This window comes from Trichosurus vulpecula, chromosome 1 (genome assembly GCF_011100635.1).
Source record: "Trichosurus vulpecula isolate mTriVul1 chromosome 1, mTriVul1.pri, whole genome shotgun sequence".
NCBI classification, from domain to species: domain Eukaryota; kingdom Metazoa; phylum Chordata; class Mammalia; order Diprotodontia; family Phalangeridae; genus Trichosurus; species Trichosurus vulpecula.
Genome location: NC_050573.1, coordinates 395,491,541 through 395,504,526, shown reverse-complemented (window position 1 = coordinate 395,504,526; position 12,986 = coordinate 395,491,541). Strand labels below are relative to the sequence as shown.

At 42.5% G+C, this 12,986-nt stretch overlaps 1 protein-coding gene and 1 non-coding gene across 2 annotated transcripts; both read left to right on the top strand.

Moving 5' to 3' along the window:
• The first annotated feature begins 6,926 nt into the window (after window positions 1–6,926).
• On the top strand, window positions 6,927–7,002 carry LOC118835075. The gene has a single exon (XR_005009426.1). It is a non-coding gene; the product is annotated as a small nucleolar RNA SNORD83 (small nucleolar RNA).
• Window positions 7,003–7,557: 555 nt separating this feature from the next.
• On the top strand, window positions 7,558–8,606 carry LOC118828201 (TLE family member 5-like). The gene has a single exon (XM_036734658.1). The coding sequence runs from the start codon at window positions 7,646–7,648 to the stop codon at window positions 8,213–8,215; it is 570 nt and encodes a 189-aa protein (XP_036590553.1). The 5' UTR covers window positions 7,558–7,645; the 3' UTR covers window positions 8,216–8,606.
• The last annotated feature ends 4,380 nt before the right edge of the window (window positions 8,607–12,986 follow it).

The following is a 12,986-nucleotide window of genomic DNA, read 5'->3' as shown; positions in this document are numbered from 1 at the left end:
AACTCCCCTTAGGACCATGGGGGCTTCACACCCACACACACCTAGTAGCTACAGGTTTTGGGTCTACTTGGGGGTGAAGATATAATTGGATCTCCCTTCATTGGCCCTACCTGGGGCCCCACCTTAGTTACCAATGCAATTTCCCAAGCTGAGGGTAACTGAAGTAAATGACATAATCAAAGTTCAGGTCCAGCCCCTCATTGTAATATTCATTCTCTCATTAATTGTTAATCAATCAGAGCTGATTGCTACCCTCAAGAATACCCCTCTTCTTTATGTTATAAGCCATGAGACTGCTGCCATGATAGTTTTTGGTCTAAGAGAGAGGCTGCCAAATGACCATCCTTTTGTTAAAATGCCGGCATTATTAATAAAATGATTAAACCCAGAAATTATGTCTGTTGAACCTTTTTAAAGACACTAAGAACTTCTACCATTTCTAGCTTGTACAGAAGATGAGGCAAAGAGTAACCTAAGGAGGACTCTCTAGAACGGTTTAAACCAATCCAAAGGTGGGGGAGTAGAATTCACTGCCAAATAACAAGAGTTCGTTCCATCTCTCAATAAGCTCACCTTAGGCAATGTTTCAGAGTAACTAGGAGAACAGATGGATATCTTCCCGAAGACAATTCTAGTTCACTCAATTAACAGGCAATTCTAAGATCGTAGGAGTTATTTCTATTAGGTTTTTTTTGTTGTGGCAAAGAATTGGAAACTGAGGGCATGTCCATCGTTTGGGGACTGCTGAACAAATTATGGCATATCAATGTGATGGAATATTATATTATACTGTGAGAAATGAAGGGAATGGTTTCAGACACACCTGGCGAGACTGGTATGAACTGATGCAGAGTAAAGCAAGCAGAACCAAGAGAACAATTCACACCCTAACAACATTATTGTAAAGATAAGCAACTTTGAAAGCCTTGGGAACTCTGATCGACACACCGACCAAACACAATTCTAGAAGACTCATGATGAATCAAAATACCAACTTCCAGAGAGAGGTAATGGACTCAGCACAGATTGAGATTTTTTTTTTAACATGGCCTATGTAGGCATTTGTTTTGCTTGAATATGTATGTTTGCAATAGGTTTTTTTTTTTTCTCACTGTAGGAAGGGGGTGGTAGGTGGAAAAAGATATGGATCAGATCATAAAATAATACTGAATTTTTTGAAATATCAAACAAAACTAGAATATACTTTATAAAAGATTATTTATCCAACCCTCTCATTTTACAGGTGAAGAAAGTAAAAAGTGCACAAGGTAAAAAAAAAAAAGACTCACCTAGGGTTCCACAGGCCCGCTGATCCCTATTCATTGCATCTTTATACTATTCCACACTGACTGACTTTGATACTTCAACAGAAGTATAATTTCATCAATGTCAATATTTCTTTCAATGGTGCAGATGAAAACCAACCCATGCCCTCCCATCTTTATTTTTTTCTCCCTCCTTCCTCCCCAAGATGGCATGCAAGCTAATATGGGCTATATATGTACAATCATATTAAACATATTTCCATATTAGTCATGTTGTGAAAAAATAATCATAAAAAAGGGAAAAACCATGGGAAAGAAAAATCAAAACAAAAAAAGGAGAGAAAATAGTAGATTTCAATCTGCATTCAGACTCCATAGTTCTTTCTCTGGATGTGGATAGCATTTTCCATCATGAGTCTTTTGGAATTGTCTTAGACCTTTGCATTGCTGAGAAGAGCTAAGTCTATCAAAGTTGTTCATTGAAAAATGTTGCTGTTACTGTGTACAATGTTTTCCTGGTTCTGTTCACTTCACTCAACATCAGTTCATGTAAGTCTTTCTAGGTTTTTCCGAAATCCTCCTGTTCATCATTTCTTATGGAACAATATTATTCCATTACATTAATATGCCACAACTTGTTCAGCCATTCCCCAGTTGATGGGCATCCCTTCAACTTCCAATTCTTTGCCATGACACAAAGAGCCGCTATAAATATTTTTGTACATATAGGTCTTTTTCCCTTTTTGATGATCTCCTTGGGATATAGTACTAGTAGTAGTATTGCTGGATCAAAGCATATGCAAGTTTTATAGCCTTTTGGGCATAGTTCCAAGTTGCTCTCCAGAATGGTTGGATCAGTTCACAACTCCACCAACAATTATGCCCTCTCATCTTACTCTATTCTTATCCACCCCCAAGTCCTCCACAAGATACTACCCCACATTCTGAGGTACTTCCCTAGTTCTCTTGGCATTGATCATGGATGCCAGTGGAGCATTCTATCTCTCCATTGTGGATCCTTTGCTCTCACACACTGACTGGCATCCTTTCTTTTGCAGTCCTGGGTCCTCTGGCACTATTCACTTCTTTTGAGTAATTCCCAACAAGCAATTCCTCATATATTATTCATGCCCACGATACATATCTATTTTGTCCTCTGGGTGACTCTTAACTTTCGTTCTTCAGAGCTTGTGGTATTCTATGACTCACAGTACCACAGCGTTACCAGGAGAATATTGCTATTAAAAATTGGGTATTTATTTTGAAGAGAATTTGGGATCATTAAAAGCAAAGTATAATTTCCTCAAAGGCAGTCCAGTCTTGTTCTCCTTCTCCTGCTTCTCCTGCTTGTGGAAACACCTCATTATCCATGCATCTATTGACTGTTGGACAAGCTCTGGGTAAAGTCCATGTAACTGCATACCATCCTCTAGATAAGATATTTTTCATTTAAGTGAAAAGCAAAACATTGTCTTTGCCTTCAAAAAGCATACATTCTGATGAGGAAAAAGGAAACAGTGAGCACCCTTATTCTTGAGCTGAACCATTACATCATATTGCTGAAACAGGAGCTGAGTCAGGAATCCTGTGTCCGAGTCCTGCCTCTTCCACTAATTAGCTATTTTTCCAAGTCACTTCCCTTCTCTAGGCCTCAGTTTCCTCATCTATAAAATGATATTTTCATACTAGTGATCTCTAAGGCCTTTTCCTACTCAAAGAATATGATGATGATTGAGGAGGGAGGAGGAAGGCAGTAGGAAAAGAGAAATAGAACAGTACTGAGAGAAATTATTTTTTCTCATATTAATAGCCAATTATTAAAATTGGGGAGACCCTAGTTTCTGTCCTATTTCCTGGTCCAATCTCTCAAGGACAGGGCTGATGGAAGATAGGATTATCTTCTCACCTATTATGTAGGACTCCTTGCCAGGGATAGAAACTGGACCTATGACTCATTGGTATTGAGGACTTGAGGGTGAGGAAACTTCCTCTACCAATGAAGATGGGCACCTTCTCTGAAAATTGTAATCTTTGAAAGTAGCCTGTGGATTGAGGAGGGAGGAGGAAGGCAGTAGGAAAAGAGAAATAGAACAGTACTGAGAGAAATTATTTTTTCTCATATTAATAGCCAATTATTAAAATTGGGGAGACCCTAGTTTCTGTCCTATTTCCTGGTCCAATCTCTCAAGGACAGGGCTGATGGAAGATAGGATTATCTTCTCACCTATTATGTAGGACTCCTTGCCAGGGATAGAAACTGGACCTATGACTCATTGGTATTGAGGAGTTGAGGGTGAGGAAACTTCCTCTACCAATGAAGATGGGCACCTTCTCTGAAAATTGTAATCTTTGAAAGTAGCCTGTGGATTGAGGAGGGAGGAGGAAGGCAGTAGGAAAAGAGAAATAGAACAGTACTGAGAGAAATTATTTTTTCTCATATTAATAGCCAATTATTAAAATTGGGGAGACCCTAGTTTCTGTCCTATTTCCTGGTCCAATCTCTCAAGGACAGGGCTGATGGAAGATAGGATTATCTCCTCACCTATTATGTAGGACTCCTTGCCAGTTTTCTGAGAGGGAACAGGATTTAGGAGGCTAGATGCAATCAGATAGCTAGATAGAGTGGGCATTTACTATGGCCCAGGCACTGTGCTAATCATTGTGAATGCAAATATAAGCAAAAGGAAGATAGTCCCTGCCCTCTAAGAACTTACATTCTAAATCATCATCCACCCCCTATCATTAGGTTTCTCATTCCCATCCCCTCAACCCTTCCACCCCAAAGTTTTATCCTAACTCCTCCCAGCCTTTCCAATATACCCTATGGTGCAATAATATTCCATTACATTCATATACCTCTGCCTCAACTACTTCAGCCATTCTGTAATTGATAAATGGCCAAAGGATATGTAACATTGTGCAATGTTCAACTTTTTTTTTTTTTGCCATGTTCAACTTTGATAGACTTAGCTCTTCTCAGCAATACAATGATCCAAGACAACTCCAAAAGATGGTAGAAAATGCTATCCGTATGCAGAGAAAGAGCTATAGAGTCTGAATGCAGATTGAAGCATACTATTTTCACTTTTTTTGTTTTTTCTTTCTTGTGGTTTTCCCTTTTGTTCTGATTCTACTTTCACAACATGACTAATGTGGAAATACATGTAATATGATTATACATGTATAACATCAGACTGCTTGCCATCTTAGGGAGGGGGGAAGAGAAGGAGGAAGGAAGAAAAATTTGGAACTCAAGATCTTATAAAAATGAATGTTGAAAAAAAATCAGAAAATGTTCTAATAAAACCTAAAAAGAGTTTTTCTTGCTGTTGTTTGTTATCAAGAATAAAGACATCTTTTAATTGTATAAAAAAGAAAGAAAGAAATTTGGCTTTCCCCTAATGACACAGCTTCCTTAGTCACCCAGTGCTAAGTGTACTCATTCTCCTTAGCTCTCTGGTCAAGGTGAGGGAGTGGAATACTCTTTGCACCACATAGCTACTTCTCTCCTTCCTCACTTAGTAATCTTTCTTCCTTTGAGGTACATGCTATTCATATCTACCACCCAATCAAAATCCTGGTAGCTGTTGTCTATAGACCTCCAAGTTATTCCCCTTCCTTCCTCAATGAATTCAACATATGGCTTACATTTTTTCTCTTCTCTACAACTTCATATTAACCCTCATATGAAGGTACTTTAACATATATAGTGATTCTCCCTCAAATACCCTAACCACTCAGTTCTTTAACCTACTCACCTCTCATGAGCTACTCTTCCCCCTAACCTCAACCTCAACTATACACAAAGATGGTCATACCATAGAAATTGCCATTACCCACAAATGCACCACCTCCATGGTCAAGAATTCTGATATCCCTTTATCTGACTATAAACTATTGGTTTTTCATCTTTCCCTCTGCCTTCATCTGCACTGTGATCTGCAATCCCTTGACTTCTCAGTTTTCTTCCAAGCCATCTTGCCTGCACTGGTTGCTCTCTCCTCTTCTTATTTTGACTTCTTTGCAAACCAATTCAACTCTACACTGTCCTCCATCCTTGAATCCCTAGCCTTGTATCATATTGCCTATTAGATCCAGCCAAGCCTCAGCCTTGGATCACTCCCACCATTTGTCTCCTTTGAGCCTGCCTACACAAGTGCTGCTGAATGAAGGTGGAGGAAATTATGTAACCATTCTGACTAGATCCACTGTAAATTTATGTTACATAATCTCAACCGAACACTCACTACTCCTAGGCAAGACTATTATTCCTCCATTATCAACTCACTAAGCCATTCTTCACAGTGGCTCTTCTAAAACTTTTCACTTCTCTTCAAACTTCCCACAGATCCCCCTCCCCCTCCTCTCTCAGATTAGAACCTTTCCTCATATTTTACAGAAAAAAAAAAGTGAGACCATTTGCCATGAAATCTCTCTTCTCCCCTCTTCCTCATCTCCTCTCACTCAAGTGCCTTCTGACACTTTGTCCTCCTTCACCCCTGTCTCACATGATGAAGTGGCTTTACTTTTTACCAAGGCCAACCCTTCTACCTGTTTAAGTGATCCTGTTCCATTCCATCTCCTCCAACGTGTTGTCCCCTCTGTCGTCCCCACTCTTTCACTCATTTTTAAGCTCTTCCTGCCTACTTGCTCATTTTCTCCTGCCTACAAACACGCCTATATCTCCTGTAGCCTGCAAAAAACTGCTGTCATCCTATATCTCTTCTGCCCTTTGTAGGAAAACTCTTCAAAAAAGGCCATCTACTATATGTACCCCCATTTTCTCTCTTCTCACTCCATCTCAGCCCCTTACAATCCAGCTACCAATCTCATCATTGCAGTGAAACAGCCCTCTCCCAAGTTAATAATGATCTCTTAGTTGCCATAAAGCCTATTCATTCTTTTGGACTTCTCTGCAGCCTTTGACAAATGTTGATCACTCTCTCCTCCTTGATACTTTCTTCTCTCCAGGTTTTCAGGACATCACACTCCCCAGGTTTTCCTCCTACTTATTTGACCACTCCTTCTCTCTCTCCTTTGCTGGATCTTCCTCCAGATCACAGCCTCTAACTGGAGGTGTCCCTCAGGGTTCTGTCCTGGGCCCTCTTCTATTCTCTGTCTATACTACTTCACTTGGTGATCTCAACAAGGATGTCTCCTTTACCAAAGAATTGGTCAACTTACCTTTTGGACAAGTTTGAGAAGTCACTAGAGCCTGAGAAAGTGTTTTGGTTTAGCACTGAGAGCTCTGGATTTAGAGGCAGAAATAAAATGAGGATGACAATACATTTGTAAAATAGGGATGATAATAATTACACTGCACACCTACCAGTTTGTTGTGAGGGTCAGAAGAAAATATATAGAGTGCTTTTTGTAAATGGCAAAGTACTGTATAAAATGTAAATTACTAAATACTTTGGTCAGAGAAGCAGCTATTTGAGACCATGTGCTACAAAGTCTGCATGTGTTTGGAGCCAGAAGACCAGGATTCAGATCTTGGATTTGTTACCTTTGTAACCTTGGGCCAGTCATTTCATCTCTTTGGGACTCAGTTTCTTTACCTATAAAAGTGGGGAGAGATGGGTTATGTGTCTGAGCTGACCCCTAAGATCTCTGTAGCCAGCCCTAAATCTACTATTCTGTTATTATGAAGAAAAGAAGGCCATATAATATATTTTCAGAGACACAAACACTCAGTGCTGAGATGACCTCTTTCCATCACCTTTGACTGATGGCAGATGGGTTCTTGGAGGGGGAGAGGTTCAGGATGGAAAGTGGGGACTTTATGACTTCAAAACTTAACATTAAAAATGTATAGACCTTTTTCAAGACCAAATTTACTTGAGCGGTTTTCGGTTTCAGTAAGATTTTATTTATTTTTAACTTCTTATTTAAATTCTACCTAGTGCGGCTGCTGGTGCTCGGCTGAGGCCGGAGCCGGACCGACGGAGCCGAGGCCGGAGCTGCTGCTGCCGCGGCCTGCCGCAGCCCCCCCCCCCCCACCTCCCCCCGCACCCCCGCCGCCAGCCGCCGGCGGCCGCCATTAGACAATAGGAGCGGCAGCCCGGGAGGGCCGCGGGAGGCAGGAAGCGGCGGCCGGCCCGGCAGCGGCTGGGAGCGGGAGCGGGCCCGGCGGCGGAGGGCGGGCGGCCCGGAGGAGGCGGCTCGAGCGGCGGCGGCGGGAGGCCGGGGCGCTCTGCGGCAGCGCTGAGCGGCGGCGCCGGGGCGGGGACAAAGGCGGCAGCGGCGGCCGGGGCCCGGGAGTCGGGCCGGGGCCGCGGCGGGGAGGAGGCGGCGGCGGGGGCGTCGGCGTTGGTGCGGCGGCCTCTGCCTTCCCTCGGCCCGCAGCCCTCCCCCCCTCCCCACCCCCCACGAGTGACATGATGTTTCCACAAAGCAGGCACTCGGGCTCCTCACACCTGCCCCAGCAGCTAAAGTTCACAACCTCAGATTCCTATGACCGGATCAAAGATGAGTTTCAGCTCCTACAAGCACAGTACCACAGCTTGAAGCTGGAGTGTGACAAGCTGGCTAGCGAGAAGTCGGAGATGCAGCGTCACTACGTTATGTATTATGAGATGTCCTATGGCCTCAACATTGAAATGCACAAACAGGCTGAACTCGTCAAGAGGCTCAATGGAATTTGTGCTCAAGTCTTGCCCTACCTTTCACAAGAGCACCAACAGCAGGTCTTGGGGGCAATTGAGCGAGCCAAGCAGGTCACTGCTCCGGAGCTGAACTCCATCATCTGGCAGCAGCTCCAGGCCCTGGCCTTGCCCCTGACTCCGCTGCCTGTGGGCCTGCAGCCTCCGTCTCTGCCAGCTGTCAGCGCAGGCACTGGCCTTCTCTCCCTTTCTGCCCTGGGCTCTCAGGCCCACCTCTCTAAGGAGGATAAGAATGGGCATGATGGGGATGCCCACCAGGACGACGATGGTGACAAGTCAGATTAGAGGCACAGCACTGGGGGTGGGGAAAAAGGCTTGGTATTTATGGTGGCTGCTGGCACTCTGGCACCTTGGTGCCAGCTGGCCCATCTAAGACGTCGCCCCCAGCCCCATAGCTTTGACTGCTCCCCTGCCCCCTGCCACCCCCTTCCCCTAAATCCCTTGGGGTGAGAATGGGACCGGACCGGGTCGGAAGGGAATAAAAGAATGAACCCACCTTAGCTCCAAGCGCCTCCCCCCCTTCCCTGTGCACATATGTAACCGACCCCCCCTTTCCCGCTACCCCTGTTCGGCCTGTTTGCTGCGCACCCAGCACAGCAGTTCCCCAGTCCCCTCCTGGTACTGCATGCAATCACGGATGCCAGCCGGCCCCGGGTTCCTCCCCTCCATCCCCCACCCCTCCCCCACCATGTAGAGGCTCTGCCCTGTCCCCCTCCTCCTTTCCTCCCTCCCACCATTTGCCTGCCTGACTCCTCCTAGGCTCTGCTCCATCACACACCTAACCTGGGACCTGAGCCCCTTTGCTTTGGTCCAGGCACCGGGAGAGCTCAGCAGCAGGCATGTGGGGGAGGGAAGGCTGGATGGAGAGGGCTGGGGGGACCTACTTCCTCCCCCACCCCATGCCCACAAATAAAGATGAGGGTACCGCATTTGTCTGGTTTTCTTTCAGTCTTCTAGCCTGTCCTTTAAAAGAAGAAACAAAAAAAAGAAAAATTCACCAAAAAAAAGCCCCCTTCCCCTTTCCCCCAATTTCGTGTTTGTATATAGTCCTTTAGACAAACTTGTCGGCTTCTGGTGTTCATTAACCTAATACAAAGGAGGAATGGAGACACTGTACTAAGCTTGTACTAGCTGTGCCTTTCAAATAAAGATGTGAGACGGTTGGTTTAAAAAAAAAATTCTACCTAGTGCTTATAAATGTACTAGGCAAGAGTGGGGAAAACATGAAAAATGAAAGACAAGATCACCATTCTCAAAAAATTCATGGTCTAGTTTGGAAGACCAAAAACACATATGAAAATGGTTTAACAAATGATTCTTGAAGGCCTATAATTCTCAAGGCACTATTGTTTTTACATGCATTGGATACACTTAAATTTTGGGGCTCCAGAATTAGAACTGTTTTATATACTTACTTGTATTTTTTGTTATGGGCAATCTGCTAAATGTCTATCCAAAAAAATATGTAATACAAATGTGTATATATTTTTATAGTTATAGATATAGTTTATATATGTGTATATACATGCATATTTATGTGTGTACATGTATGGACATATGGACATATAGACAAAAGAAGGGCAAACTAACAGAACAGGACAAGACCAGTGAAGGCCCAACTCTCCCACTTTGGCTCTGAGGCCATTTTTGACTTGAGGATTAGCAGTTCTTATTTCCCTTATAGGTCAGTATTTTATTCATTCTACAAATATTTACAAAGCAATTATAAATGCCAGAGACTGGCTCCTGTGCTAAGACACAGCAATCCATGCCCAAGGAATTTACCTCTCTCTAGTCTGCTCCAGGTTCTTCCCAGATGGTTTTTCCAGTCTAAAGGCAGTCTATTCTGGGTGGATACCTCACAGGGTTTAGAATAGCTACACAGGAATTTACTATAAGAATAGAAGAAAAATGGCCCCAATAAAATGTCACTCTAAGAATATTCCAATGGGAGAGGTGCAAACCTGACAATAACAAAACTCCAGATAAATAAGGACTCACTAATTCACTGATAAAATTCTGTTAAGGATCCTCAAAATCAATTTAATGAACCCAGAATGAAAACATTCATGTTAATTTATATTCCTTTCTAGTCTTAGCTCTCCAGGGTGAGGATTCTTATCTCCCTAGTTAATCTTCCACGCAAACTTAAAAGCCAGGTAAGAAAATATGGAGAGAGGTATTTGGAGTCTCTATATCTAGGAAGCACACTGTGTCTGTGGTTTCTAGTTCAGACACACACCACATATATACATATGTATGCATACACACACATACACACACACAAAACTGAACTCATCTTTCCCCCTAAGCCCTTTCTCCCTTCCAAACTTCTCTATTACCATGCCAATCCCACAGGCTCACAAGCTAGTTGTCATCCTCAACTTGCCCCTTCCTCATCTAATCTGTTGCCAAAGCATGTTGATTTCACCTTTGCAACATCTCTGGAATATGTCCCTTTCTTTCCTCTGACACTGGCATGCTACTACTCTGGTTCAGGCCTTTATCACCTCAACTTAAAAATTTTAATATTTTATTTTTTCTCAATTACATGTAAAAACAATTTTAATCTTTCTTTTATTATAATTTTGAGTTACAAATTCTCTCTCTCCCCTTCCCCATCATTGAGAAGGCAAGCAATTTGATAAAAGTTATACATGTGCAGTCATGTAAAACATATTTCCATATGTCAGTTGTGAAAGAAAGGACAAAAAAGCCTCCCAAGAAATATAAAGTTTAAGGAAAGTATGCTTCGATATGCATTCAGACTCCATCAGATCTTTGCCCAGAGGAGGATAGTATTTTTCATCATAAGTCCTTTGGAATTGTCTTGGATCATTGTATTTCTGAGAATAGCTTAGCCATTCACAGGTGTCCATTGTACAATATTGCTGTTACTGAGTACAATGTTCTCCTGGTTCTGCTTACTTCACTTTGAATCAGTTCATCTAAGTCTTCCCAGGTTTTTCTGAAAGCATCCTGCTTGTCATTTCTTATAGGACAATAGTATTCTATCATCATCACATTACTACAATTTGTTCAGCCATTCCCAAATTTGTGGACATCCCCTCAATTTTCCAATTCTCGGCCACCACAAAAAGAGCTGTTATAAGTATTTTTGTACATATAGACCCTTTTCTTCCTTCTTTCCTTCTTTCCTTCCTTCCTTCCTTCCTTCCTTCCTTCCTTCCTTCCTTCCTTCCTCCCTCCTTTCCTTCCTCCCTCCTTTCTTTCTTTCTTTCTTTCTTTCTTTCTTTCTTTTTTTTTCTTTCTTTCTTTCTTTCTTCTTTACTTCCTTCCTTTCTTTCCTTCCTCCCTCCTTTCTTTCTTTCTTTCTTTCTTTCTTTCTTTCTTTATTTCTTTCTTTCTTTCTTTTTCTTTCTATCTCTAGTAGCGTATTTCTGGGTCAAAGAGTATGCATGATTTTATAGCCATTTGGGCATAGTTCCAAATTGCTCTCCAGAATGGTTGGATCATTTCACAATTCCACCAACAACGCCTTAGTAGGTCATTGTTCAGTCATGTCCTACTCTTTGTGACCCTATTTGGGGTTTTTTATTAGTTTTTTTTTTGTTAGCATTATTAGGACTTGACTATTATTGCAAAAGCCTGCTGACTGGTCTGCGTGCCACAAGTTTCTTTCCATTCCTATTCATCTCCATTCAACTGCCAAAGTGATTTTCCTAAACATCAAATCTGACCATGTCACCCCCATACTCAATAAACTCCAGTGGCTCCCTATAACTTCCCAGGATCAATAAAAATCTCGTTTGGCATTCAAATTCCTTCATAACCTAGTCTTCTCCACACACCTTTCCAGTCTTCTTATACTTTACACCTCCTACTCCCCACCCCTATGTACCCTGTAATGAAGCGACAATACCCTCCCTTTTGTTCCTGAAACAGGACATTCCATCTCTTGTCCCTGAGCATTTTCTCTGGCTGTCCCCCGTGCCTGAAATGCTGTTCCTCTATCTCTTCCTCCTGGCTTCCTTAAAGTCCCAACTAAAATCCCACCTTCTGCAGAAAGACTTTCCCAATCCCTCTTAATTCTAATGCCTCCCCTCTGTTAATTATGTCCTATTTGTCCTCTATATAGTTTTTTTCATAGATATTGGTTCATTTGTTGTCTCCCCCCATTCCATTATAAGCTCCTCAAGGGCCAGAACTGTCTTTTGCTTTCTATCTCCTGAGCTTGTGTCTGATTTGGGGAGCAGCACTTGTCTTACAGACAAGGAAGTGTGCAAGACACAAGGAACTTTGGAAGCTGCTGGAGCAGGAAAGGTGGAAAAAATCAGACATTCAGGTCAATTTAAATAATGCTTCTTGGAGCTAAAGCAGCCGCTCTTATGATAGCACCCTCCCTCTTGTTGACAGGAACCAAAAAATCACATAAAAAAAACCTGACTGAGAGGACATTCAGATGAGCAGCATGGGTCCACAGATGAAATTGGCAGATAACATTGAATGAGAGGGGAAACCACAATAGGACACTGGACCAATCTGGGGACCTGGGTGAAATGGAACCATTGAAAGGATACCCTTAATGCTGAATATGTAGTACCACTGTTTCAAACTTCATATGGGTTTATAATATATGTACTTTTATTTTATGGTGGTGAAATGGACTGATGATTCTACCCCCTCCTTTGATGGCCTATTGTGCCAAGTGCCAGGCTGCCTCCTGCCCTATTAGCCCTATATGTGCTGCCTTCCTTTCCTCAGCCCCCAACCTCTTCCAATATTGCCCTTCCCTCTCTGACTCTGGTTTCTCCTAAGGAGTCTGACTCAGTCACTTGCATAGAATGTCTCAATTTCTCCTGCCTTAAGAAACTGCTGCAGATTATTTCATTTGCCAGATCTTCCCAGAGCTGCTGGTCCTATATAGAGGTTTGGAGAAAGTTTGAGATTTCTTCATCAAAAGCCATGGGACAAATTAACAGTTGGTTTCATTGTATATAGTGTCTATCAAAGCTCTCATGTTTTGATTGGTCCTTCCTTTTTAATATTTTTTTGGTGGACAAGAAAAAAATTTTTAACGGGCAAGTAGTAAGTT